The sequence below is a fragment of the Staurois parvus genome, unplaced genomic scaffold (assembly GCF_062004578.1).
Source record: "Staurois parvus isolate SC_StPar_1 unplaced genomic scaffold, SC_StPar_1.0 ptg000022l, whole genome shotgun sequence".
Taxonomy (NCBI): Eukaryota; Metazoa; Chordata; class Amphibia; order Anura; family Ranidae; genus Staurois; species Staurois parvus.
Window position 1 is genome coordinate 2,025,222 of NW_028317818.1, and position 24,314 is coordinate 2,049,535.

General features: G+C 40.3%; 1 protein-coding gene across 3 annotated transcripts in view; it reads right to left on the reverse strand.

Annotated features, from left to right (window-relative positions):
- FAM234A (family with sequence similarity 234 member A) overlaps positions 1-24,314 on the reverse strand; it is an 82,063-nt gene that overhangs the window by 39,720 nt on the left and 18,029 nt on the right. For all 3 annotated transcript variants that reach the window (XM_089691659.1, XM_089691665.1, XM_089691673.1), the window contains 5 exons: positions 23,045-23,158; positions 17,421-17,612; positions 14,511-14,641; positions 6,678-6,810; positions 1,700-1,835 (listed from right to left, as the gene is read on the reverse strand). In XM_089691659.1, coding sequence (XP_089547785.1) covers positions 1,700-1,835; positions 6,678-6,810; positions 14,511-14,641; positions 17,421-17,612; positions 23,045-23,158 — 706 coding nt within the window. The remainder of the gene's footprint in view (positions 1-1,699; positions 1,836-6,677; positions 6,811-14,510; positions 14,642-17,420; positions 17,613-23,044; positions 23,159-24,314) is intronic.

Genomic DNA, 24,314 nt, shown 5'->3' on the forward strand with positions numbered 1-24,314 from the left:
TCTAGCTGGTCTAAAACCGCTTTTGACCTAAAGGGACGCTTTTTGGATGCCATGGACATTTCTCAGTTTCCAGGCAGAAAGAACAGTAAAAATGCAGGCAGGGCACAGGACAAAGCACTAGGGACAAAATGTATGTGAAATGCTTTGATACAGTAATGTTTTACTATGTGATTTTAGTGTATTTAGTGAATGTCACTTTTTGACATTTTTAAATTTCCAGCCAGTTCTGTCCCCCGTACGTCCTGACATTGCAGGGGACGGAACCCGGAAGACAGATGCCGGCATCGGCAGGGACGCTGCAGGGGGGACATCGAGGGAGCGCAGGACAAGGTAAGTGCAGAAGGGATCCCGGAGCAACGCTGCAGGGTATTCCCGAGTGTAGCTCGGGGTTACTGCTTGTGGTACTGAAACCTTACCCAGAGCTACACTCAGGAATATCTTCAGGGAAGTTAAGTAACAGACAGCATGGATTCATGAAAGACAGAAGTTGTCAAATAAATTTGATTTCTTTTTATAAGTAAGCAAAACCTTGGACAGAGGGGTGGCGGTGGACGTGGTATACTTGGATTTTGCAAAAGCGTTTGACACAGTTCCCTACACACGGCTAATGTGTAAGGTAAAGTCTACAGGCTTGGAAAAATCCGTATGTAAATGGGTAGAAAGCTAGTGAAAAGATTGTATTCAGAGAGTAGTGGTTAATGATTCATACTCTGAATGGTCTAGGGTTGTCAGTGGTGTACCCCAAGGTTCAGTGTTGGGACCCTTACTTTTTAATATATTTATAAATGATATAGGGTCTGGGATTAAAAATCCCATTTCAGTCTTTGCAGATGACACCAAGCTGTGCAGTGGAATAACGTCCTTACAGGATGTCTCCAACTTACAAGCCGACCTCAATGCACTGTTAATTGGGCAACTATGTGGCAAATGAGGTTTAATGTTGATAAATGGAAAGTTATGCTTTCTCAAACAAAATTTCCTTCCTGCTCTTCTGAATTTTCTAATCACTAAGGGCAACAACGAACTTCAATTTGACCCCACTAATGATCTGAAAATCAAATGAACTGAAATGAAAAGTTTTGAAAAATGAAAATGAAATTCTTGTAGCGTATGGCTAGTTTTTATCTGAAAGTTAATGTAGTGTGTATACAAGGATTCTTTACAAACTATGTGTTACATAAGTTTACAACACTATTTATATATGATTACAAAGAATACACTGGGGGGGGGGGTTGATTTACTAAAGGCAAATATACTGTGTACTGCATTTGCTCTAGAGGGGAAGCTCAGCTGATTTCTATCATCCAATCATGTGCAAGAAAAAAAATGCTGTTTTCTATTTTCCTTCCATGTGATTGGGTATTCTTTGCAAAGTGAAGCTTTACCACATTTACTAAGTTCTGCAGCAACTGCAATTGTAGGGCACAGTATATTAGCCTTTAGTAAATCAACCCCTATGTTTGTGACATTCAATATACTAGCAATGTGTGGAATTCCCATCAACTCTTATCTTCCTACATCAGTACAAAATGTTCTATTCACAGTATTTAGCAACAGAAATCATCTTTACTTCACAAGGCCAGAAATTCTTGTCTATATAAGAGCTGCTGGTTTTGGTTTTCTCTGCACAATCATAAAACTACCCGGTTGTGCTTTATTGTCTGACCTTCAAAACACCATACAGGTTAAAAAAAAATACCTCTCAGATACGATGGGTATAAAGTCTTTCATCTGTGCTTGCCATTCAGGGTCATGTTTGGAGTCTGAAAGTTTGCTTGGTTGGCCTGCTGTTGTAGAACATAGGTCGTTGACAGAATATCCTTTAATAGTGTTATCTGTGAAAATAAAAAAAATCTTGTTAATCCTTTCTGTATTTTATAATTAGTATTTACAAGCCTAAAGGGATTTCAAAAGGGAATGGATAAAATAACAGACACATGAGAAAGATGAGAATGGAAATTCAAAGGTAACGCTATGTTTACTTATTTTTATAGAGCCAAGGTGATACTCTAAGGCAGCGATTCTCCCCCTATAGAACCTCAGGACCCATATTTGTCCTTGGTCATTAAATCGCGACCCAAAAATAATTTCCAAAATATTATAATTTATTCCACAAAACCTCCCCCTTTCATGGCTTCCTTCAGATCTCCCCTTCCATGCACACTTTCATCCCCCCCAAATGACCATCCTGGTTTTTTTTTTTCACTCCTTTCAAAATGCGCTCTCCATCACCCTGCCACAACCTAGGAAAAAGTACCTAACGGAGTCATTCCATGGTGTGCAGTGGTGCTTTTCTTCCCTCCTGCATGGCTGGCAGGAAGCATAGTTATGTCACTTGCTCCCAGCACTGCCATGGAGGAAGGAGGAATGAGCGTGGAGGCCATGGGACTGCTTTGTAAGTGCACCGTGCGCACCACCTTAATGGGACCGGCTGGTCGCAATAATACAAATATTAAAGCCAGCCGTAGTTGCAGTCCCAGCCCTGTTAACATTTATAATAGTGCGGCCAAAGGTTTTTATTAAGCTCTGCTGTCAGGACACTGGAAGTTTTATTGGGACATTAGAGCAGCCGGGGGGGCACTTGCACCGCATTCCCAGTCCACCCCGGTCATGACCCATTACTTGAGAAACACTGCTCTACGGGTTGAAGGAAAGAAAATTGCTGTTCCCCCCATGAACACGTTCAGTGTTGATGGGGGAATCCCTCCCACGGAGCCATTGTATTCTGACAGTGGGAGGTTTCCCAGTCATCAGAATACAATGATCACTGCTTGTGGCTATAGCCGCTGGCAGTGATCAAACAAAAAACCGACAGGTCGGTTGTACTGAAATCGATCAATCGATCAACTTCAGTACAACCAGCCTGCCCATACATGAATTGAAATTCGGCAGGTTCAACAGGAACCAGCCATATTTCAATCTGTATATGGTTGGCTTCAGTGGAGGCAGATAATATTCAAATAAGCAAATAGTATGGGACTTTTAGGTTTATCAGGCCCAATATAGAGTGTTCATATTTTGTATGTTTCCTTGTGAAAGAATACAAAACAAAGTGAAAGCATTCTACAGTAAACTGTAGGCATACATTTACCCAGGGCTTGACAAATTTGCTTTGAATCTAGGAGCCAGCTAAAAAAGTTAGGAGCCAGCTGGTGGGGCAGCCTGTCAGGTGAGGGCAGCATCACAGGAGGGGGGGGAGCGTCACAGGAAGGGGGAACTGGACCAGAGGGGGAAGTGTCATAGGAGGGGGGGAGTAAAGACAGGTGGTGGGTAACAAGACCCGGTGGAGTATCACGGGAGGGGGGCAGTGGAAAAGGTGGGGGGGAAGCAGGATAGGTGTGGGGGGGGGGGGGGGAATCCCAGGGGGGCAGCAAGACAGGTGGCAGGCAGCATCATAGGAGGGGGGCAACCAGTGGGGGGCAGCAGGATAGGTGGGGGCAGAGGGACAGGTGGGAGACAATGAGAGGGCTCTCACCTGTGCAGCAGTGGCTCCTCCAGATGTCCACCTGGTTGTTGTGGTTGATGGGGGGAGGGGGGACGGCAGCGTGCTGGAGGTGGGGCTGACCGCTGTCACACATTTAGTGGGACTTGGCTCCGGTGACTCTGGTGGGGAGAGCCACTGCAGCTGAAGTCGGCATTCACAGGCTTTGTGATATGTATGGGGCGGTCAAGTCCTCCACTCCATGAGCTTTGGGGGGAAGGGGGGGGGGCTACAGTGTCCTCAAGGGGCCTGCTTTCATAGGGCTGTGCTGGACATAGGACTGTGCATGGGGAGGGATGGGGGAGACTCTGGGGGTCCCGGTATGCTGGGGACCCGGCAGAGGACGTGGAGTGGGAGAGAACAGGGCAGTGTGGGTTGGGGGGGGCCCAGGCGCCAGGACACAGTTTCTGGTTGCCATGGCAATATGGCGCCAGGGAATTGTCCAGCCCTACATTAACACCATGACATGAATAAAATTCTAAACTTTTTTCTGAAGGGTGTTATGAAAACCCTGCTGACTTAAAAACATGAAGATAAAGAATTCTGTTTATAAAATTCTCTGCTCTGCAGTATACATTTTTTGTGTAGGTGGAAATATAGTGGATCTACTTTAAAAGGCTCCACATTTCCTTTTCCTGAAACAATTATATAACATACATATTTTAATGTTACTTCCCAATTAAATATTATTAAAAAACTTAAAATTGCATTTAAATTTGCAGTCAGCTATTATTTTCTGACAAAGAAAATCAAATGCAACACTGTGTTTCTTAGAGCAACTGGGGGAGAATTCAATAACTGCTGTGTGGGGAGGAAGAGCTTGATAAGTGCCATGTGTGCAGTGTCAGGATAAGAGGAGCAGCCACAGCATCCACAGAAGGAAGATGGGGTGCAACAGAAATTTGGGGAAGCAGAAGCCCTCAACACCACCACCAGATCTGGACATGCCTATGACACTTCAGTCCAAGCAGTAAATTAGACAGCACAGCGTTTACCATCTTGCCAGACGGCCTCTGTTTCCTGTTTTCTGTGTGACACTATGGAAACAGCCATGTGACAGACCTGCTTGCTATAGTTTGCTGCTTGGATGTGTGCCCATGCAGGAAGCTGGTCCACAACTTCCAGGGCAGGAGTGACAGAGCGAGGTGGTGGATTGCTGAAGCTGTATCCACCCCCTCTAAACAAACTCAAGATGGACTGTTACTGGGAGCTATATGAAAGATGTAGTGCTGGAAACACAAAAGGAGTTAGGAAAGAAACAACAGCTGATTTGTGAGGATGGTGATATTTGCTAAATATTTAATCCACTTCTTTAAGGCTTATAAAACAAGTTCTTCTCAAGGATACCTCCCCTCATGCCAAAGCGACAGTAAATGGCCACCTATCAGACGCCTTTCAGAATCACAATGGAATGAGACAGAGGTGCCCTCTGTCACCCATACTATGTCATAGCCTTAAAATCCTTCCTCAGGAGTCTATGTGCCAATTTGGTGGTGCAGGGTGTCTTGGTGAGGAGCAGAGTATAAATTAGCAGCCATTGCTGAAGACTAATTTTTTCCTTCAAATTTAAAGGTGAACTACTCCAAATCATAAGCTTTTAACATATCCCTGCCCGCAGAAGAGGTGACTTATTGTTCGCAGCACTTATCTGGGGATCCAACTTCAATCTACCCTGGCAGATGTCTATAGTTGCAACTATCAGCCCTGTTAGTACAAATCCAACAAGATTTCAAAGACTGGGATAAAGCATGATATTCCTGGTTTAGGAGAGCCACAATATTGAAAATTAATGTTCTACCTCATTTACTTTACATGCTATTTCTTTGCTCGCCCCTATTTCTTTGCTCGCCATTTTTTTCCTTCTCTGAAGACAATGAGGACTACATTTTCATTGCAGGGGAGAACTCATAGATTAAGCTTTGCTCTTATGACTCTTCCAAAACATAAGGGAAGTATTGGCCTTCTGGACAGTTAAAAATATTACTGGGCCTGTCATTTGTCAAAAATTGTGGACTGGACCCTTCACCAATCCTTGAAAGATTGGATATCAGTGAAACAACTTTTCTTGACATTCCCACTGGATGCCATGTGGCTACTGTCAACCTCTTCTCTCTGAAAACGTATCTGGTTATAGGTCTGACGCTCAGTGCTAACTGGAAAATTTCTGGAAGAATATTGGCCTAAAACGAACATCTTGGCAGGTCATTTCTATAAAAGGGGCCACTTCGACCTTCTCGCTCATCTAGTCATCCAGTACCTTTGTGGGCTTACTTCCAAGGCAGGCACTTCTTGAATGCACTCTGCCTTGGTCAGATTTTTATAGAGTATGCCAGAAACCTTACCCAAAAACACACACTTTCAAATCTCTTAACTTATTTTAAAAGTCTTCACTCCCACCCAGTACCTGCTGCAACATACACTTGTCCAAATGTCAATATTTTAAATATCTAGTGATGCATATGGTGAACGCGGCCAGACTGTTTCCCTGTTCACTGGAGAAAAACAAACAATCACCTATGATTGCAGAATGGTTTTCCTGCATTAACAAAATTGCAGAATTGGAGGAACTGATGCATATCACTCAGGATAGTTACCCATTACGTCAAGACTTGGGTTTGCTGGTTACATTGTAGATCCACAGCTAAATATGCTAATCTGCTACATGGAGATGCGTACAGATGAGATATGAAAAACTTCTTGAGTGTAAATAGCTTTCGAGAGCATTTTCGGTGCTCCCTTGCTCAGTTTTGTGCTCTTCTTACAGTTCTACACTCTGCTTCCCCACCTTTCTCTACTGTTTCTTACACCATTCCCCCCCCTTTTCTCTTTTCCTTCTTATTCCATCTTCTCCTTCTTTCACTACTACTCAGAAAAACGTGACTCTCAGGTGTGAAATGTCTCCTGCTTTGCGGAGGTAACCAATACTAATAGGTTTTCATAATACACCTGCTTCCATCACTGGACTAAATATTGCAAAATGTGACTCATTTGTGGAAAGAGTTAATGTGCTTTATTTTTTAACCATGCTATTATACATGTACTCTCTGTTATGCTTGTTATACCTCATACTGTACTTAGGTCACCATGCTTGTTTGTGCCTTGCATGTTGATCTTTCTCAATAAAGAATTCATGGGGGGGGGGGCCCCTTCATGATCTTATTAAACAGTCTGTAAAGTATTTACGAGCATGCCTTACCTGTGTAGAACAACACATACTCTGCCTTTGACTTTGTAATATGAGTGTAAAGACCATTTGGTTTTTCTCTATCAATTCTCCAAGTTTGGCCAATACGGTCACCACTTTTTCCAGAGAATATGGCACTATGTGGCTAAAAGTAAACACAGAACATCCTTAAAATTTGAATTGCACTTACAGGTAATTGATATTTATATTTTCCTTTTACAAATATCCTTAAAAAGCAGGCAATGAAAATTAGAAAATGTTCAATAGTTACATATTGTATCTATTAACCACAGTACTTCAAACTTATAGCAGTAAAATAAAAATAATATAGTTTAAAAAGAATAGAGTCAGGAAGACACTTAGTACAGAAGCAACATATGCTATATGTGTCTTCATAGCACACATTTTGTTGGTTCACATTGATGCAGTGCGATTTCTATGAGTTTTCAAGCAGCAGTTGCGGTGCGTTTCTGAAGGAATTCTGCAGTGATTTTACACAGCTGCGATTTCTGGTCTGTTTTTGTGACATTAACCTCTTGCCAACCTCGCTATAGCCGAATGACGGATACTGCCTGGTTGTCCAGTTCTGGGAGGGCGTCATATGACATCTCCCCAGAACGTGCCCTCCACGCGCACCCGGCGATCATCGTGATCGCTGTGTCCTATGGACACAGCCGATCACGTGATGTGGTAAAAGGTCAATCACAGCGGCCTTTTACCACATGATCAGCTGTGTCCAATGACACAGCAGATCACTGGTAAATGCAGTTATCGCTTATCGGCTGCACTTTCCTCACGCTGTCACAGCTCTTCTGGGGTCTCCTGACCGAGCATGTCTGCTCCTCCTCTGTGCTATGGGGCAATCTAGGTGGGCATGCTCCCAAGCCAGGTTGTGTGTGTCCGCACAGTGTAGCTGAGCCATGCCCCCCACTCCTTTCTCACAGGATTTGACTTTCAACTGCAGGAACCTGCATTAATTGTTCCGAACTATATCTATGGACCACTAAACACCTCCCCCTTATCCTATGGAGAAGAGACTAGAGAGATGTTCTGCAGTCCTATTTTAAGGCCACTATGCTTCTTCCTCATAGATACAGTACAGCAAGTTGTCACCCTAGTACAGAAAGTGAGGTACTGGCTTGATCACCAATTGAAAATAAAGGGAGAAAAGCTAGAAAAAGGAAACTAATGCAGTCGTAAACTGCAATCTATTACATTTCTGTTCTTGGGTTTAGCTGTGCTTTAAATAAAGCTGAGGTTATTACTGTAATAAAACTTTTTTTTTAGAAACTAACATTTTAGCTGATTTTAAAGAAGAACTCATTAAATAAAAGGAATAGGTATGAGACCTAGTAATCCCTCCAATGCAGTCTAGAGACCAAGATAGATAACAACCGGAAACAAAGATCTGGTATATAGTGATATATTGTTCACGGTGAGAATTAAACTCTAGACACAATCCATCTGTAGTCAAATACCAATATATATTACAACACAATGAAATATCGGAGTCAAAAATGTAGGAAACAATAGTAAAGAAGCAAAGCATAGAAGGAAGAGTAAAGTAAAGAAGGATCAGTCATGAATCCATTAGGGGATGGAGAGATATCGAATCCATGGATCCCAAGTTCTGTCGAATTTTGAAGCATTATTATTAAGAATACAAGGTAGCTTATCATTAATCATGATCCAATTGAGTTTATTTTTGACACAGATTGCTTCCAGTATTTGGTTATCATAATTCTTGCAGCCAGGAGAATGTAAAGAATCAATCTGACCGATTTCTTGGGAATACCCTAGGGCAATTTCTGGAAAAAGGGCCACCTCTGGCGACCAATGACATTCACTCCTATCATTGAATAAAGAAAATTGAATAAATGGATCCAGAATCTAGTCACCACAAGACATTGCCACCAAGTATGACACATTGTGTCCTCCCACCCACAGCGCTGAAAACAGGAAGGTAACATGGTAGGATATATTTTAGCAAGACTTGCAGGGAACATGTACCAACGTAGGAGCGTTTTATAATTAGACTCAATAACTGTAGTATTAATAGAAATTTTGGACAAAGTGTAAGCCGTGTCGTGCCAATCAGTTAGATCTAAGGAGATATTTAAGTCCCTTTCCCACCGAATCATATAAAGAAGCTAAGTTTTTGGATCAATAAGTGAAGTATATATAATAGAGTTGCAACCTTTCACCATACCAGAAGCTCGACAAGAAATTTCAAGAGAAGTGAGTGTTAGGGGTTCCGTCAATTTAAGTTTAGATTGGATGAAGGACACAATTTGATTATATCAAAAGATTTCACTAGGAGGTAATTGGTGCTTATCTTGAAAATATTGTGAAGAGTATGGGTGATCCCCATCCAAATAATCCCCAATACGTAGAAAGCCCTTATTGCTCCACCACTGAAATAAAGATTGCACTAGACCAGGTACATATTTGGGATCACAAAAGACTGGAGCCAAGAGGGTATGGGTGGAAAATAAGGATTTACGGATGTGCAACCTATCCCATACTGCTAAAGAATGAGATAATGTAGGGCATAAAATGGGAGGACGCAATCAATTGGGAAGCCACATAAGAGAACCAATAGCATAAGGATGACGAGATAAGGCTTTGATACTAACCCATTGGGGTGTAAAACCTTTGGCTCTTGTGTAAGAGAGCTGCATTATCTGGGCCACTTGAAAATAGGCCAAGAGGTTGGGAAGTCCCAATCCACCATGTTTTATCTGGAAATATATAGTCGCGTTATTAATCCGGGGGCGTTTATTACCCCACACGAAATCGAGAGATTTCTGATTGTAAGCGCAATATTTCTCCTCTGGGGATCGCAATTGGTAACATCCGAACAAAGTAGAGTAATCTTGGTAAAAAGGTCATTTTGACAGAGTTGATTCTACTGAACCAAGATAAAGGGAAGTCTGTCCAACTACGCAGATTTTCCTTAAGTCGTTTAAAAAGTGGGGGATAATTGGCACGATATAATGTCGCAATAGAGCGTGTAAGATGGATCCCCAGATAAGGAACAGAGCGAGGAGCCCACTGACAATCAAAATTGTCTCGAAGGTTCTGAACCTCCAAAGAGGATAAAGTGATATTTAGAGAAGTTGTTTTAGAATAATTTAACGTGAGTCTCAAAGCCAAAGAAAATTGATGAAGTAAAGTCAACAAATTGGGCAAAGACATCCGGGGGTTGGAAACATACATGAGAACATCGTCAGCAAACAGGGCACATCTGAGGTCCCGGCGGGTACATTGGATGCCTGTAATGGCAGGATGGGAACGAATAGCATTAGCAAGTGGTTCTATTGCCAGCACAAAAAGTAAGGGGGAGAGTGGACAACCTGGCCTAGTACCCCCTCTGATGGGGAGAGGAGCTGATTTATACCCACAAATAGAAACCTGAGCTTAAAAGCTATAAAGCTTATAACAGGGAAATAAAGGTGGAGCCAAACCCAAAGGTGCCCAACGTTTGAAATAAATAGTCCCAGGTCAAACTATCAAACGCTTTGTGAAGATCTGAGATAGCAGCAATAATTTCCCTTGGTAAGGAATTATCCCAATTAGACTTTACTGCAGTTATCAATGTTAATGTTTGAAAGATCTGGTCAAGTGTTTGATGTCCTTGAATAAACCCTGATTGGTCATCCTGAATGTAGTTTGCTAAAAACATATTGAGGCGCAAAGCCAAAACCTTAGTAACAATCTTTAGGGCGAATTAATCAAAGATAGGGCGGTAGTTAGGAACAGCAGTGGTATCTTTTTTTAGGCTTTGGAATGACACGAATACATGCTCTATTCTCATCGCATGGAACTACACCCCATCCCGTAGGTGATTGAAATAAAGAGCCATATGTGGGACCAAGAGATCAGGGAAGGTTTTATAATAAGCATGAGGAAGACCATCAGGACCCAGAGATTTATGGAGAGCTAAAGTTTTAACAGCTTTCTGTAGCAATGGAAGTTGTAAACTGCAAGTGCTGGAGTAAGAATTTGCACAAATAGTTTACTGGGCAATGTTTGGGCTATCATACTCAAGGTGTTAAACTAAAAAAATGCAGATGGTTTATTACTTTTTTTTTTTTTTTTAACTACAATCTATTTAGAGATAGCCATGATAAACTGTGGAAATATTTTTGTCAAGATTTATTTATTTATTTCAGTTACTTATATAGCGCCGTCAATTTACGCAGCGCTTTAGATATATATATATTGTACAGTCACATCAGTCCCTAACCCTCAAGGGGTGTACAATCTAAGGTCCCTAACTTACATCCATACACATACTAGGGCCAATTTAGACAGGATCCAATTAACCTACCAGCATGTCTTTGGAGTATGGGAGGAAACCGGAGTACCCGGAGGAAACCCACGCAGGCACAGGGAGAACATGCAAACCTCCAGGCAGGTGGTGTCGTGATTGGGATTCGAACCAACAGCCCTACTACTGCCAGGTGGAAGTGCTAACCATTTAGCCACTGTGCCTGCCCAAGATTGGTTAAAGCACACCTACAATGTAATTATGCTATATAAATACTGTATATGATCAAACACAAGTCAACATGCTCATTTCTTATTGTTAGGCCCTCTGCCCCACTGTTATTGGTTATTGCAGCTGTTCATAGTACATGCAAAGTTCAAAAAGGTAGATTGCAGGTACTCATATTTTATTACAGAGCTGGTCATCATGTGCCTAACAACTGCTTGTTTGTACTTGCCTATAGTAGCACACTTTTCCTCTGGCTGCTGTCCATCAACACTTCCTAAACATCTAACCCATCTACTGCTCAGGAGCACAATGTGTGTGTACGTACACACACACACACACACACACACACACTTGACACCTCATTCTTGTAACAGCAACCCTAGTGGCTAATTATCTGCTGGATTGCTTTTAAAAGCAGCAGGAGGGGGCAACCCCCCTCCAGCCACATTTTGCAGCTCTCTAGGTCTCTCCAATCCCACTGGAAGACCCAAGTGACCAGCTGGAGCTTCTGTAAGCTGACCATAGAGGTAATCAGAGACCCGAACGGCTCTGATCACCTCTATGGTATAGAAAAAACCGTAAGCAATGCGCATTCATCACTTCCAGTTTCCCTGGATGTAGACAGCGCCAAATGTATGTTGCCATAGCATGGGCGTGTGCAGTTTGAAAGCGTGACATGTTTTGTATCTATTTATATGGCGTTATATCATCTTTGAAACTGTAAAAAAAACAATTAGGTATTTTAATGTGCACCCACCCACCATTTTATTCTCTATGGCCTCTGCTTAAAAAAAATATATATATATATATATAAATAAAAATATGTTTGGGGGTTCTAAGTAATATTCTATCAAAATACACAAATTTTTACATGTTAGCAAAAAGTGTCAGAAAAGGCCTGGTCTTAAAGTGGATATATATATATATCAGTCATCAGGTGCATAAATGTCCTAGTCACACTGTGTTACTGTCCGTCAACTTTTTATACATGTGCAACATCAACTGCTCAATGCCTTTGTCATCATTTCCTCATCACTGTTGCCATTACGTTCAATATATAAATGAATGGTTAGCAATTTTCAACAGGTAAATTAAGATAAACAAGAATTGCTGGGTATGAAAAAAATTCTGGCAAAAGGTCAATACACATAACTGATTAAAGAACCAGCTGAGACAAGTTGTCTAGAAAACATAGGTATGGGTTCTGGTTTGCATGTTATAACAGCCATCCACAAGTCTGATGAGCAAGTAACAAGGAAATTCAACCAGATTCTAAAGTATAGGTAAACTTAGATTTGCTTTTATATTGAGGAGCAGCCTCATCAGTGTCAGATAAGAAACAGATGGCGTAGGGCATGCCAAAGTACAGAAAAATAAACCTGGCACAAGGGCTTACATCCAAGAAGGAGGTTGTGCTGCCCCCTATTGTAACCTGCCATTCATTTTGTATACATTGTAACTCAATAACTTTGTAAGCTATGAAAGTGTTCCTTGTGTATAGTATTTTTACATTTCAGAGTCTGAAATGTAACCTGCTTGCATTTGCCTTCTTTGGTTCCTTCATTTCCCCTTCTTCAACATGTAATGAAGTTTTTAAATAAAACATTAAATTTTTTAACGAAACATCTTATTTTAGACTCGGTGACACCATCAAGTGTCTGTGCTTCTCCATGCAATGCAGGAAGATCATGGCTAGTGGGAGGGGCTGGCAGGGTGCTGTATATATCTTCCTAAAAACATCAAGAGTCTTCAGCTGTGATGGCAGCAGTGGGCTGGCTCTTGGGAGGTGTTATGCAAATATTAAAAGGCTTTGATGGGTTGATGTAAGTCTGGAGGAGTAGGTGCTCCTAGTCGAACTGCATTTGCAAGCCGACTGCGGTAGGTTTATGTCTAAATGTGATCCTGAGGCTCCATGATTGAAAAAGCTGAAATCCAAATATATAAAAGGGGCAGGTCAGGGACAATAAGGTCAGAGCAGAAAGAGCTAGATGTCCTCCAGCCAGTAAATGAGATGGGCTCTATCTGACTTGCTGCACCTTCTGAATAAGGAGGAGTTATGCCAATATCATAATGACTTGATAAGTGGATATCAGTCTGGAGGAGTGGGCATTCCTTTGCAGGATGCAATTGCATGCAGCCTACCCTAGGCAATTACCACAAATGAAGCTGAGCCTCCATGATTATAAGAAGTTGATATCCAAATAATGAAAGGGGGGGACCAGAGACAGTAAGGCTGGGGAGGAAAATGTCTAGCTAATGCAGGACTTCCTCCAACCAGGAAATGGGACAAGCTTTTTCTCATTAATTGCAGCTTCTAATGTACACTTTGAGAAACTGACAGTGTGCAGTAAGATCAGCGTAGGCAATTTTAGTACAGGAGAGGAGCCTGTACAACTGTGCAAGACTGAAGGTAAGGCTGGAGTTCAGTTTAAATACCCAAGCAGGAAGCAAAGTATGCTTTATGTAGGTTTCTCCAAAACAATTTTCATATTTTTTTTTATTATAAAAATTTTACATTGTTTCCATACTAAGTACCACTATCTTGGTATTTTCAGGACCATGGTTACTTTTTTCTCTCCCTGCAAAAACACAACTCAGCCATCAGGTAGGGTATAACTCAGTGTGATAAGCCATTCAGTTCTAAGTGTAAATTTCACCTTGAGTTATCGATCTCTGTAAAAAAAAAAAAAGGCTTTTTTTGAACACGAGAGAGAGCGCAAAATTTTAAAAAAGTTTCTCCAAATAAATAAAATCATAAATAGGTAATGTAAGGTACATAAACTCCAACCCATACATGTTAACATCAGTAGTAAATTATATAATACAGGATAAAACTATATAAGCCAATAAATTAATCTGCTTTCTTTGCTGCTATATTTTTGTTTTCAAATTTTACAGATAAATGAAGAAAACACAGGCATTCAACAATACAAGCAAGACATAAAGCTGGACTCCAGGTGCAAAAATTCCATTTAAATACATTATATATTCAATAGCTACAAAGAAAATAAATCTACATTGTGAGCACCATATGCCTTTGCACACCCAAAAGTAGCAGTGACATCATCACTTAGCTGTAGATAGCCTGTGCACAGAGCAGAGGCTGCCTGCAGAAAGCTAGGTGGGGTGGGGGTGGAAACAAGACCAATCACAAGTAGAGGACTGCAGTAACTGGTCTTTATTACAGGAAACTCCTGCAGAGAGGCAAAGTTCTAATTTCAGATCTAGAAGAAACACATAAAGCACACCAATAATCATGGAAAAATACATGACTCTTGTAAATAGACAACATTTGCCTATCCCAGAGTTCATCTGTAGGGTTTATGCTATGGAATTTATCTTACTTCTTGTTCGATGGTTAAAATAATCATCAGATCTTCTATACCATCCTCATCCATATCAGGGATTTTCAGCAAAGGCTTTAAAACCACTGAGTTAAATGCAATTCCAGTTGGCTTTCTCCACAAAATATTTCCTGGAATATAAACACGCATATCAGAGCTTTTCAGCGTTTCACAAAATGACAGCTGTAAATTTAGCAAGGATTGTATACATGAGACACACTGATGTTTCATGCAAACATTTTATAGCACTTCACAATTTACAAATAATTTAATAGTTAATTTAATTACATATTTTATTCTATATTATCAAAATAAATAATTATACATGGTATTAGAAGATCACCTGAAATTACAGTGTGCATGTTATATAAAATTTTTTTGTAGTAGATATTACAGCACAGCTTATTACTACTTTTAGGTTACTACCTTCTGGCTGGGGATAATGAGGGCCTAGGAAGTGTCTATTGAGGAGAGCAGGGAACAGAGCCATTCCAGGAAGAGATAAAATAACATTTCATGAAATAAAATAAAGATTCATACACATGGAGAAACAAGGGGTTCCAATGTTTAAAATATCTCTAAAGTATTTTTGTATTGGTTTTTAAAAGCAGTAGGGAATGATTAAAATTAGTGGTGCACTGAAATTCCAGACTTAACACCGAAGTCACTACGGGGCGTTTTTTGCATTGAAATCACGATGGGGCATTTTGCATTGAAGTCTATGGGACTGAAGGCACTCGGAGGAGTTTTAGCATTGAACTCAATAGGACATGATTCTGCATTGAAGTCTATTGGATGCGATTTTACATTGAAGTCTATGGGATGTGATTTTATATTAAAGTCTATAGGTAGCGATTTTGCATTGAAGTCACTAGGGGGCGTTTTTGCATTGAAGTTAATGGGATGCTATTTTCCACTGCAGTCTATGGGACGCAGCATGCCATTATCGGTGCCTTTTTTTTCTATCGACCAAATGCCGATAACCCTATTTTTGGCGGCCGATATATCGGTGCATCCCTAGGCAAAACTCCTGTCAAGTTTTTCTTTTTTTCCACAATCTATCCAATTAGGGAGAACTTCTTTCACTTTTTGTCTCAGAGACACAACAGGAAGAAAAAGGAAATATTTTCTTAGGCTACATTCACACCATCAATTAGAATGATTGTAAACCTTCCACTTTTCCATAAAAATAACAATTGTGTTATACTTACCTGCTTTGTGCAATGGTTTTGTTCAGAGTAGCCCTGATCCTCCTCTTCTGGGGTCTCTTAGCCACTGAGAGCTGTAGCAGAAACGGCCGCTACAATTCGTACCAGCCCTAACCACAGTGTGAATGTAGCCTTAGACAGTTGTCAGTGGAACAAGTGTCGTCCTTAGATTTCCCCTCAGTTTCTCCCCCTCACTTTCAGTCTTGTTGAAAGTGGTCACCAGAAAAATTGGAGAGGGTGAGTCTCCCCAGCAATAAAATTCAGACAGACAGAAGTTCTATCCCTTCTACATTTTATTCAAAATGAAAAATAAAACAGTTTTGGCTTTGGATACACTTTAGACAAACATATCGAGCAATGCATAACTATATAAAATTCATGCATAAGAACTGAACAAATTAAAGGGAAAATTATTTTAATATAAAAACACCAAATGTAGTTAAAATAATTCATGTAGCTTAGGGAATTGACCCCAAAGCATCTTGTTTGTACCGATTAACATAACGTATCACAATATACTGTATATCATCTTTGTGTAAGTAAAAAGAGGACGGTTCTCTCTTTCTGGTGCCAATGCCCCCAACCTGAAAGACCAAGATATCCCTTTTAGCCTAGGACATTGCAAGACATCTTCCCAATATGGGTGTCCCACTAACAGATATGCTACTGCTGATATCTGGACCATCTGATCACATAAGTTGTAAGTAAAAAGAGGACGGTTCTCTCTTTCTGGTACCAATGCCCCCAACCTGGAGGACCAAGATATCCCTTTTTGCCTGGGATATCGCAAGACATCTTCCTAATATCGGTGTCCCACTAACAGATATGCTACTGCTGATATCTGGACCATCTGATCACAAGTCTACTCAAAGATGGGATACAGCTTAAGATGAATCTGTTTATATTTGACTACCTTGCCCCAACCCTCCCTTCCTCATCAACATGCCAATGACAGTTTTAAATAAAACCTTACATACCTTATTGTATACCCAGGGACATCACTGGGTATCTGTGCTTCTTTATGCAGTGCAGAAAGATGAGGTCTGGCAGGAGAGGCCAGCAGGGTGTACAAATTTTCTTGAAAACATTGCAGCGCCCTGCCTCAGTACTCCTCTCAAGGGCCATCATTCCCCAATGCAAGCAGTGGTTTGCTTCTTGGGAGGAATTATGCCAATCTCAAAATGCTTTGATGAGTGGATATCAGTCTGGAGCAGTGGGCATTCCTTTGCAGGATGCATTTGCATGCAGACTACCCTAGGCAATTCCCACATGTGATGCTGAGCCCCCCTGATTAAAAGAACTGATATCCAAATAATGAAAGGGGAGGACCAGAGACAGTAAGGCTGGGGAGGAAAGTCTAGATGATGCAGAACTTCCCCCAACCAGGAAATGATGCAAGTGCTATCTTATTTGCTGCAGCTTCTAATGTACACTTTGAGAAGCTCACATTGTGCAATGGAATAAGAGTTGGCAATTTCAGTATAGAAGAGGAGCCTATACAACTGTACAAGACTGAAGAGAAGGCTGGAGTTCAGCTTTAAATACCCAAGAGGCAGGAAACAAAGTATGCCTTATGTAGGCTTCTTTAAAACAATTACTTTAAATATTTTTATATGGCAAGTGGAAGTATAAATCTGCCATTAGGTACAAGTCCATCCTCCAATCTGATAAACAGATATTTTTACACTGAAAAGGGACTTACCCGATTTTGCATCAACGGCTAATATGACTTCTGAACTTCCAATTAATAGACAACCAGAATGTCCTGCACCACCAAGGTTATGGATTCCACATTGCACTAACTGAATATTGTCATCACTAACTGGTTTGACCCACAAAGTGCTCCCATTTGTCCCGGACAAAGCAGATAAAAAGAAGCATGGAGACTTAAAATCTGTAAAGAGAAAAACGCATTACTGAATTTGAGTAAGGTTGTACACATTTTATTAATCCAGCATAGCTACAATAATTGTATTGTAATAATGCCCATCAGTCCCCCCCACCACATTTTAAAGCACTGGGTTAAAAAAAAAAAAAGGCCCCAGGGTTGTTTAACCACCTCCTATAATTTTTGGTTATAAACTAATTTGGGTTATTTTTTTTTTACTAAAAAGATAACTGAATTAATTTTGGCCAAGATTTATGACGAAATATTTATTTACAAAATTTTATAAAACACTTTTTTCCAAATTTTTTTTTCTTTCATGTATATAGCAAAAAAAAAAAAATCCCAGTGGTGAATAAATATCACCAAAATAAAGCTTTATCGGGCTCAAAAAAATGATAAAAAATTCATATGGGTACAGTGTTGCATGACCGTGCAATTGTCAAAGTGTGATAGCGCTGAAAGCTGAAAATTAGCCTGGACAGGAAGGGGGTAAAAGTGTCCGGACATGAAGTGGTTAAGCCATAATGTGCACAGCATACTAGCACATTATGACAGACTTACATGTCAAAAGCAAGCCCTCCAGTGCTGTGATGTCAGCACTTGGGCACTTCCATCTTCACCTGATCTTTCTTCTGGGTTCTGTCTGTTCGGCCTATTTCAGGTACTTATATAGCGCCGTCAATTTACGCAGCGCTTTACATATATAGTGTACATTCACATCAGTCCCTAACCCTCAAGGGGTGTACAATCTAAGGTCCCTAACTCACATTCATACAAACACATACTAGGGGCCAATTTAGACAGGAGCCAATTCACCTACCAGCAGGTCTTTGGAGTGTGGGAGGAAACCGGAGTATCCGGAGGAAACCCACTCAGGCACAGGGAGAACATGCAAACTCCAGGCAGGTGGTGCCGTGGTTGGGATTCGAACCAACAATTATCTAACCTATTCCCATAAAAAGCAAAATCCTCTGCTGAGGAGTGAGGGTCAGGAATCCTAGTGTTAGTACTAGAAATATTAATTTAATAGAAAATAGGAAGGGATGTAGAGAAGTCCTCAAAAAACCACAGCTCAGTAACAGAAAGGAGACCAATCTCCCAGTAATCAGGTCCCAAGAGGGTCTCTTGACTTACACTATCCCTCTTAGGGGAAATCTGCAGAAGCGTAACAGTGATTCCTGCCTGCTGACTATCCAGGGGGGTACAATACTTTTCAATGATGGATACTTCCTTCAGGGTGGGAAGGAGGGACGCTAACATACTGAACGCTTACTCTTCAATGTAGACATGATCAGTTGAGGAGATGCAGAAGGCAATACCTTGACTCTAGAAATACAGTGCCACAAATCATATCTAGACAAGGTGTGCAGATGATAGGACCCTCAGCGTTGCCCAAATTTTGAGAATACAGAAAACAGATTCTCTTCAGAAGAGGTCTCATGAGTGTTCCGCAACGCGGATGCCAGGAAAAAACACCAGGAACAGAGTTATGAACAGAGTTCGGAAGATACAGAAGAGTCAGGTCCTTGCTAAGGAAGGGAATCATAGGGACTGATCCCTGTCAAGCTTGTAGATCAGTAAGAATCTCAGGAGAAGGAAAGGGATAAAAGGAGTCAAGGACTGAAGACAACTGTGAGGGAAAAAACGACTCCTCTGTAGGGAGGAGTGCATGTTTGAGACTTAACATCCTTAATCCCTTCACGCCTAAAGGTTATACAAATCTTAACGCCTAAGCACAATCTTGCAATTTTGACATGTGTTCGTAAAACCGTACATATCATTACAACTACTTTGTACATCCAGGTGAATTATACCTTGTTTTTTTTCAGGACAAATTGGGCTTTCATTTGGTGGTAAATGGTAATGAATATCTCCTGATTTTTTTTATTGTCAAATGAAAACTGGCCCAAAGTAGCAAAAAAAAAGAAAACAACATTTTTTTTAATTTAGCTGTGCGTTTCTTGTTACTACCATAACCTACCACTATGGTAACATTGTACTACTTTGGACATAGTGAAATATGAAAAAAAAATCTTAAAAAAAAAGAATAAAAGGAATAAAAAAATTAAAAAAAAAATATATATTTTTTTTTCATACTGTTACCAGTGTCCCTGATCACCGCCATGCCAGTTATATGAAGACGCTGTACTGCACTGGTGACAGTATGTAAAAAAAAAAAATAGTGAAAAAAATTGTTTGCATTTTTTTCATTTTCTGAAAAATTATGACAAAAAAAAAAACTTCAAAAAACTCGCCATTCCTCTTATGAAGTACATCAGACTGTCTACTCTGCAAAAAGGGGCATTTGGGGGATATCTGTACTGTTCTGACATTCTTGGACCTCAAGAAATTAGATTGGCCGTCAGTACTTCAGGACTGATCAATATTCAGATCTATATCATAGTTTCTGAACTCTATAACTTTCCTACAAACTAAAAAATACATCCTAATTTGGGTTATTTTCACCAAAGAAATGTATCAGAATACATCTTGGCCTAAATTTATGAAGAAGAATTATTTATTTGCAAACTTTTATAACAGAAAAAGAAAAACGAGTTTTTTTTCAAAATTTTCGGTCTTTTTTTGATAATTTAGCAAAAAATAAAAACCCCGGCGGTGATTAAATACCACCAAAAGAAAGCTCTAGTTGTGTGAAGAAAATGATAAAATTTTAGTTTGGGTACAATGTTGTATGACCGCGCAATTGTCATTCAAAATATGAGAGCGCTGAAAAATGGCCTGGGCAGGAAGGTGTAAAATTACCTTGTATTCAAATGGTTAAAGAAAAAATAAAGTAAATAAAATAAAAAGCTAGCAAACTATTGATAGATTTTTTTATCAGCAACTGAAGAAAAAGGTGTCCAACCTCAAAACAACACTTGCAAAAAACTGAGGCATTATGGTTTGAGATAGGGTTAAACAGAACTGGCATAACATTTTTTGTTTGCCAGTATCCCAACTGCCTGCTAGTGGCAGTATAACCTGTTTAAGAATTCCTAAAGACATTTTCAAAGACAATTCTGCAAGCTATGCAAGAGTGGGAAAACTATATATAGGTCAGAGGAGAAGCAGAAAAGTAGTTTAAGATTAGGCTCAAAGTGTCGTTAAAGTGGTTGTACATGCTGAAGGTTATTTACCTTCATGTATTCTATGCATGAAGGGAAAAAACCCTCTGTGTGCATTTCCGCTACAAACCCCCCCCCCCCTCCTCCCAAAAAAACTCACCTGAGCCCCCTCTTGATCCAGCAATGCTGCACAGAAGCCTCGACTGTCCCAGGTCTCTCTCTCCTCATTGGCTGAGACACTGCACTGCTGTCAAATGCAGCCAGTGAGCCAACGAGGAAAGAGGGGGCAGGCTGAGCTGCAGCTCTAGAGCGGAGCTCAGGAGCGAGCACGCACTAGTGCCCCCATAGCAAGCACTTTGCAATTTTGGGCACTGGTCAAGGGTGAGGAGCCAAGAGCGTCAGCGGGGGACCCAAGAAGGAGAGGATCAGGGCTAATCTATGCAAAACCCTTGCACAGAGCAGGAAAGTATGACAAGTTAGTTTAAAAAAAAAAAGAAAGAAAAAAAAATAACTAGAACCAAAAATATTCTATGTGTATTTTTCTCTAAAAGACTATTCTGTACTTTGCTGCAGAGGTTCTTCATCCATGTTTACCAGATCCATAAACATCCTGTTGTTTCCACTGACATCTTTATTGTTAGTGGCAACGCAATAGAAGCCGATTCTCTGATTGCTGCGTTGCCACTCTGTGTGCGTGCTCGAGAAGTTTACAGAAAAAAAAAAAAAAGTTCACTTCTTGTATTCTTTCTCTGGAAGCTGCCTTACAGAACTCTTTGTTAGCTTGAGGGGCAGCTCCAGGATTTTGGATTACATGTCCTCCCTCTCTGCCCCATGTCACCACTGAATCTGCTTGCAGGGCAGTTCTAGAAGGGGTGATTGACATGGCTCCTTCCTCCTGCTAGCCGGCTGGCACCCTGCAGGTACACGAAAACAGGAGTGATGTATGTGGGCTTCATCAGAGAATTTGTGCTTGCTTCTCCGCAATATCAGTGTGGTGGGGAAAAAATAACGGATGTCAGGTGATCACGGTATATGGAAGAGAGAAAATGGGATTTGGGGCATTTATTTTCATGTTTGCTGATTATTATTAGACTGCATTTGATGGTGATCCATGTCTAGTTTGCAATATCAGTTTAATGACACTTTAAGGATTTTGGGGTTTGGAAGTATGACAACTTGACTATCATTGGCAGGTAACTGAAGTCAGATAAGGAGTGGATGAAGGGATAGATACATCTTCCAACAGCTATAATAGAAAGCCAGTAGAGGTAAGTTTTGTTGGTGGAAACTGAACAAGAGGATGTTTAAGCAGGTGTGGCAAAAAATGACAAGGGTATGTATTAAGACTTTGGTTGCCCCACAGAGTAAGACAGGTCAATAATATGGATATGGTCCCATGTGAAAGGTGATTATGTGAGGAAAGAAGAACTGGGCTGAGTTAAGGGAGACACCAAGGTGAAGATAATTAGCCTGAATTGTATGACATTTCAAAAGAAAAACAGTACCACGTATACTGGTAGTAATGCATCAGACCAGTTCCTTACAGTTCAAGGTACATACAAATTTGTGTTTTTACAATAATGATCTCATTTTTATGACTTTTTTTATATGGCGGTGGTTATATTTTTTCCTCAATATTGACTTTTCTTAATGTCATCTTTATATACAGTAAAAGCCCTCCCTGAAACCCCTCTTTTTTAAAATTTCCTTTAGTTTTGCCATTTGTAGTGGCTCATCAGTCTAGTGATGTCCTAGATATTTCTTCTCTTGTCAATGGTCCTTACTTCTGGACAGTGTGTTGCTCATGTGCCTCACTGTCCAGAACTGTGAGCCCTAGCTGGTGTAAAAATGTACCCTCAAGGTGGCGGGAATGACTGACTTAAAGGAAATAAATGGGTTGGAAGAGGACGGGCAACATTCCTTCCAGAAGATGGATGGCGATTGGTTGTAGAGTGGTCGGCCTGCGAGGGAAATCACTAAAGAAGCATTGCAACCAGAGCTTAATTTTTGAATAATAAAGATGCCTAGCAACTGTTATTAATTTTGTATCCAAAAGATGAAATTGGACTATAATGATTTTATCTAACATGTCTGCACAATGTAACATGATAATTTTATAATCTAGTAGAAAAATTTATAAAAGACTCTGACAAACCACTGAGCAAAAGTACAAGGCAAAAAAACTGAAGGGCAATGCTGTGGATACTGATTTTCTATTGTATTTGAAAGATTGCTGATTCATAATGGGTCATGCCTGCATCCTATATTTGAGAAGGTATTCCATAATGCTTCTCCTCCTTTCAGTAATTTTGCAACATTTAGAAAAGAGGTTACCAAAAAGTTTCACATGCAAACAAGATGTAAAATATATACCTCCATCTGCACAGGATATATTCAAGTTGCTGGAATTATCAGTTTTAAAAAGAAAAACAACATCTTGCACATTATCCCCATTCACATCTTCAGTAGCAAGGAACATGTAGCCAACTGCATCAAAACAAAAAAGAAAGAACATCATACTTTGGTAAAGACATACATACATTTTTCTGTACCAAAGTTTCAATATGAATCCAAATCTTTATTTTTTTTCCTTTTCTTAAAGGATATCTAAACCCAAGCACAGATATCGAATACATTTTGGCTCACCAGTCCCAGGATGTAACAGCTGCACTAGTATTCATTTTTAGTGCAAAGGACATTTTCATTAAGTACAGAAATACTTTACGATCTTTCCAGAAACGCGGTATCCTTGTCACTTACGGTGAGGTGAACTTAAAGCACAAATTAATTATATATTCTTCTGTAAACTACTAATCCTCAACTACCAATGTAGTCAAGATAGAGAGCAAGATATCTTTGGAGTCTAGCCTGGGTGACAAACAGTTTTCCTCCAGAGATACAATACAGTGAGTGAATATAGCCACCATAGGACAAGAAGTGTGTTATTTGCAGAATTACTATGTGAAAATAAAGGTAAACAGTCTAAAAAATGCAGCCAAGGAATAGTAAGCGGAAATATAGCAAATTGACACCAAGCTATATCATTATTTTGCAAAAACAATCCATATACATTATTTAATGGGCCCTGTTTTTTTTTTTTTGTCTGGAATAATTTTCTCCATGCGCTCCCAAACCTTTCTCCCTTTCACTTGTGCAGAATGAGCAGTGCACACTAGCTGTGGTCACACGCACTGCTCTATGAACACTGCACACACCATAGTCTATAACCTGTAGTCCATCTTCTAATCAAGAAAGTGAAGGTTGCTACATCCCTACATACAGTAGGACCATAGAGAATGAACATATCTGACTTCCTATTGCAGGGTGGCTAACAGCAGCAAAAACAAAATGATTTTGGACATATGCAGGCTTAGAACAGAAGTTGAAGGGGGGGGGGGCACCTCTTCTCCATTCCACAGCTGCTGACTTTATAGTTTACAGAGTCTGGAGCTACAGCCTGCCATTCAGGGAACAGGATTCCCTGGGGAGAGGAGGGGGGTTAACAAAGTGTATATTTTTGTAGTGACAAATCATCTTTAAACTTTGGACCATGTCGGTCAAGTTCAGCAAGGATGTAACCTGTCAAGTCCCATTGCAGAGATTTCCTTTTCATGTTTTGTACCAGAGACACAAGAGAAAATCT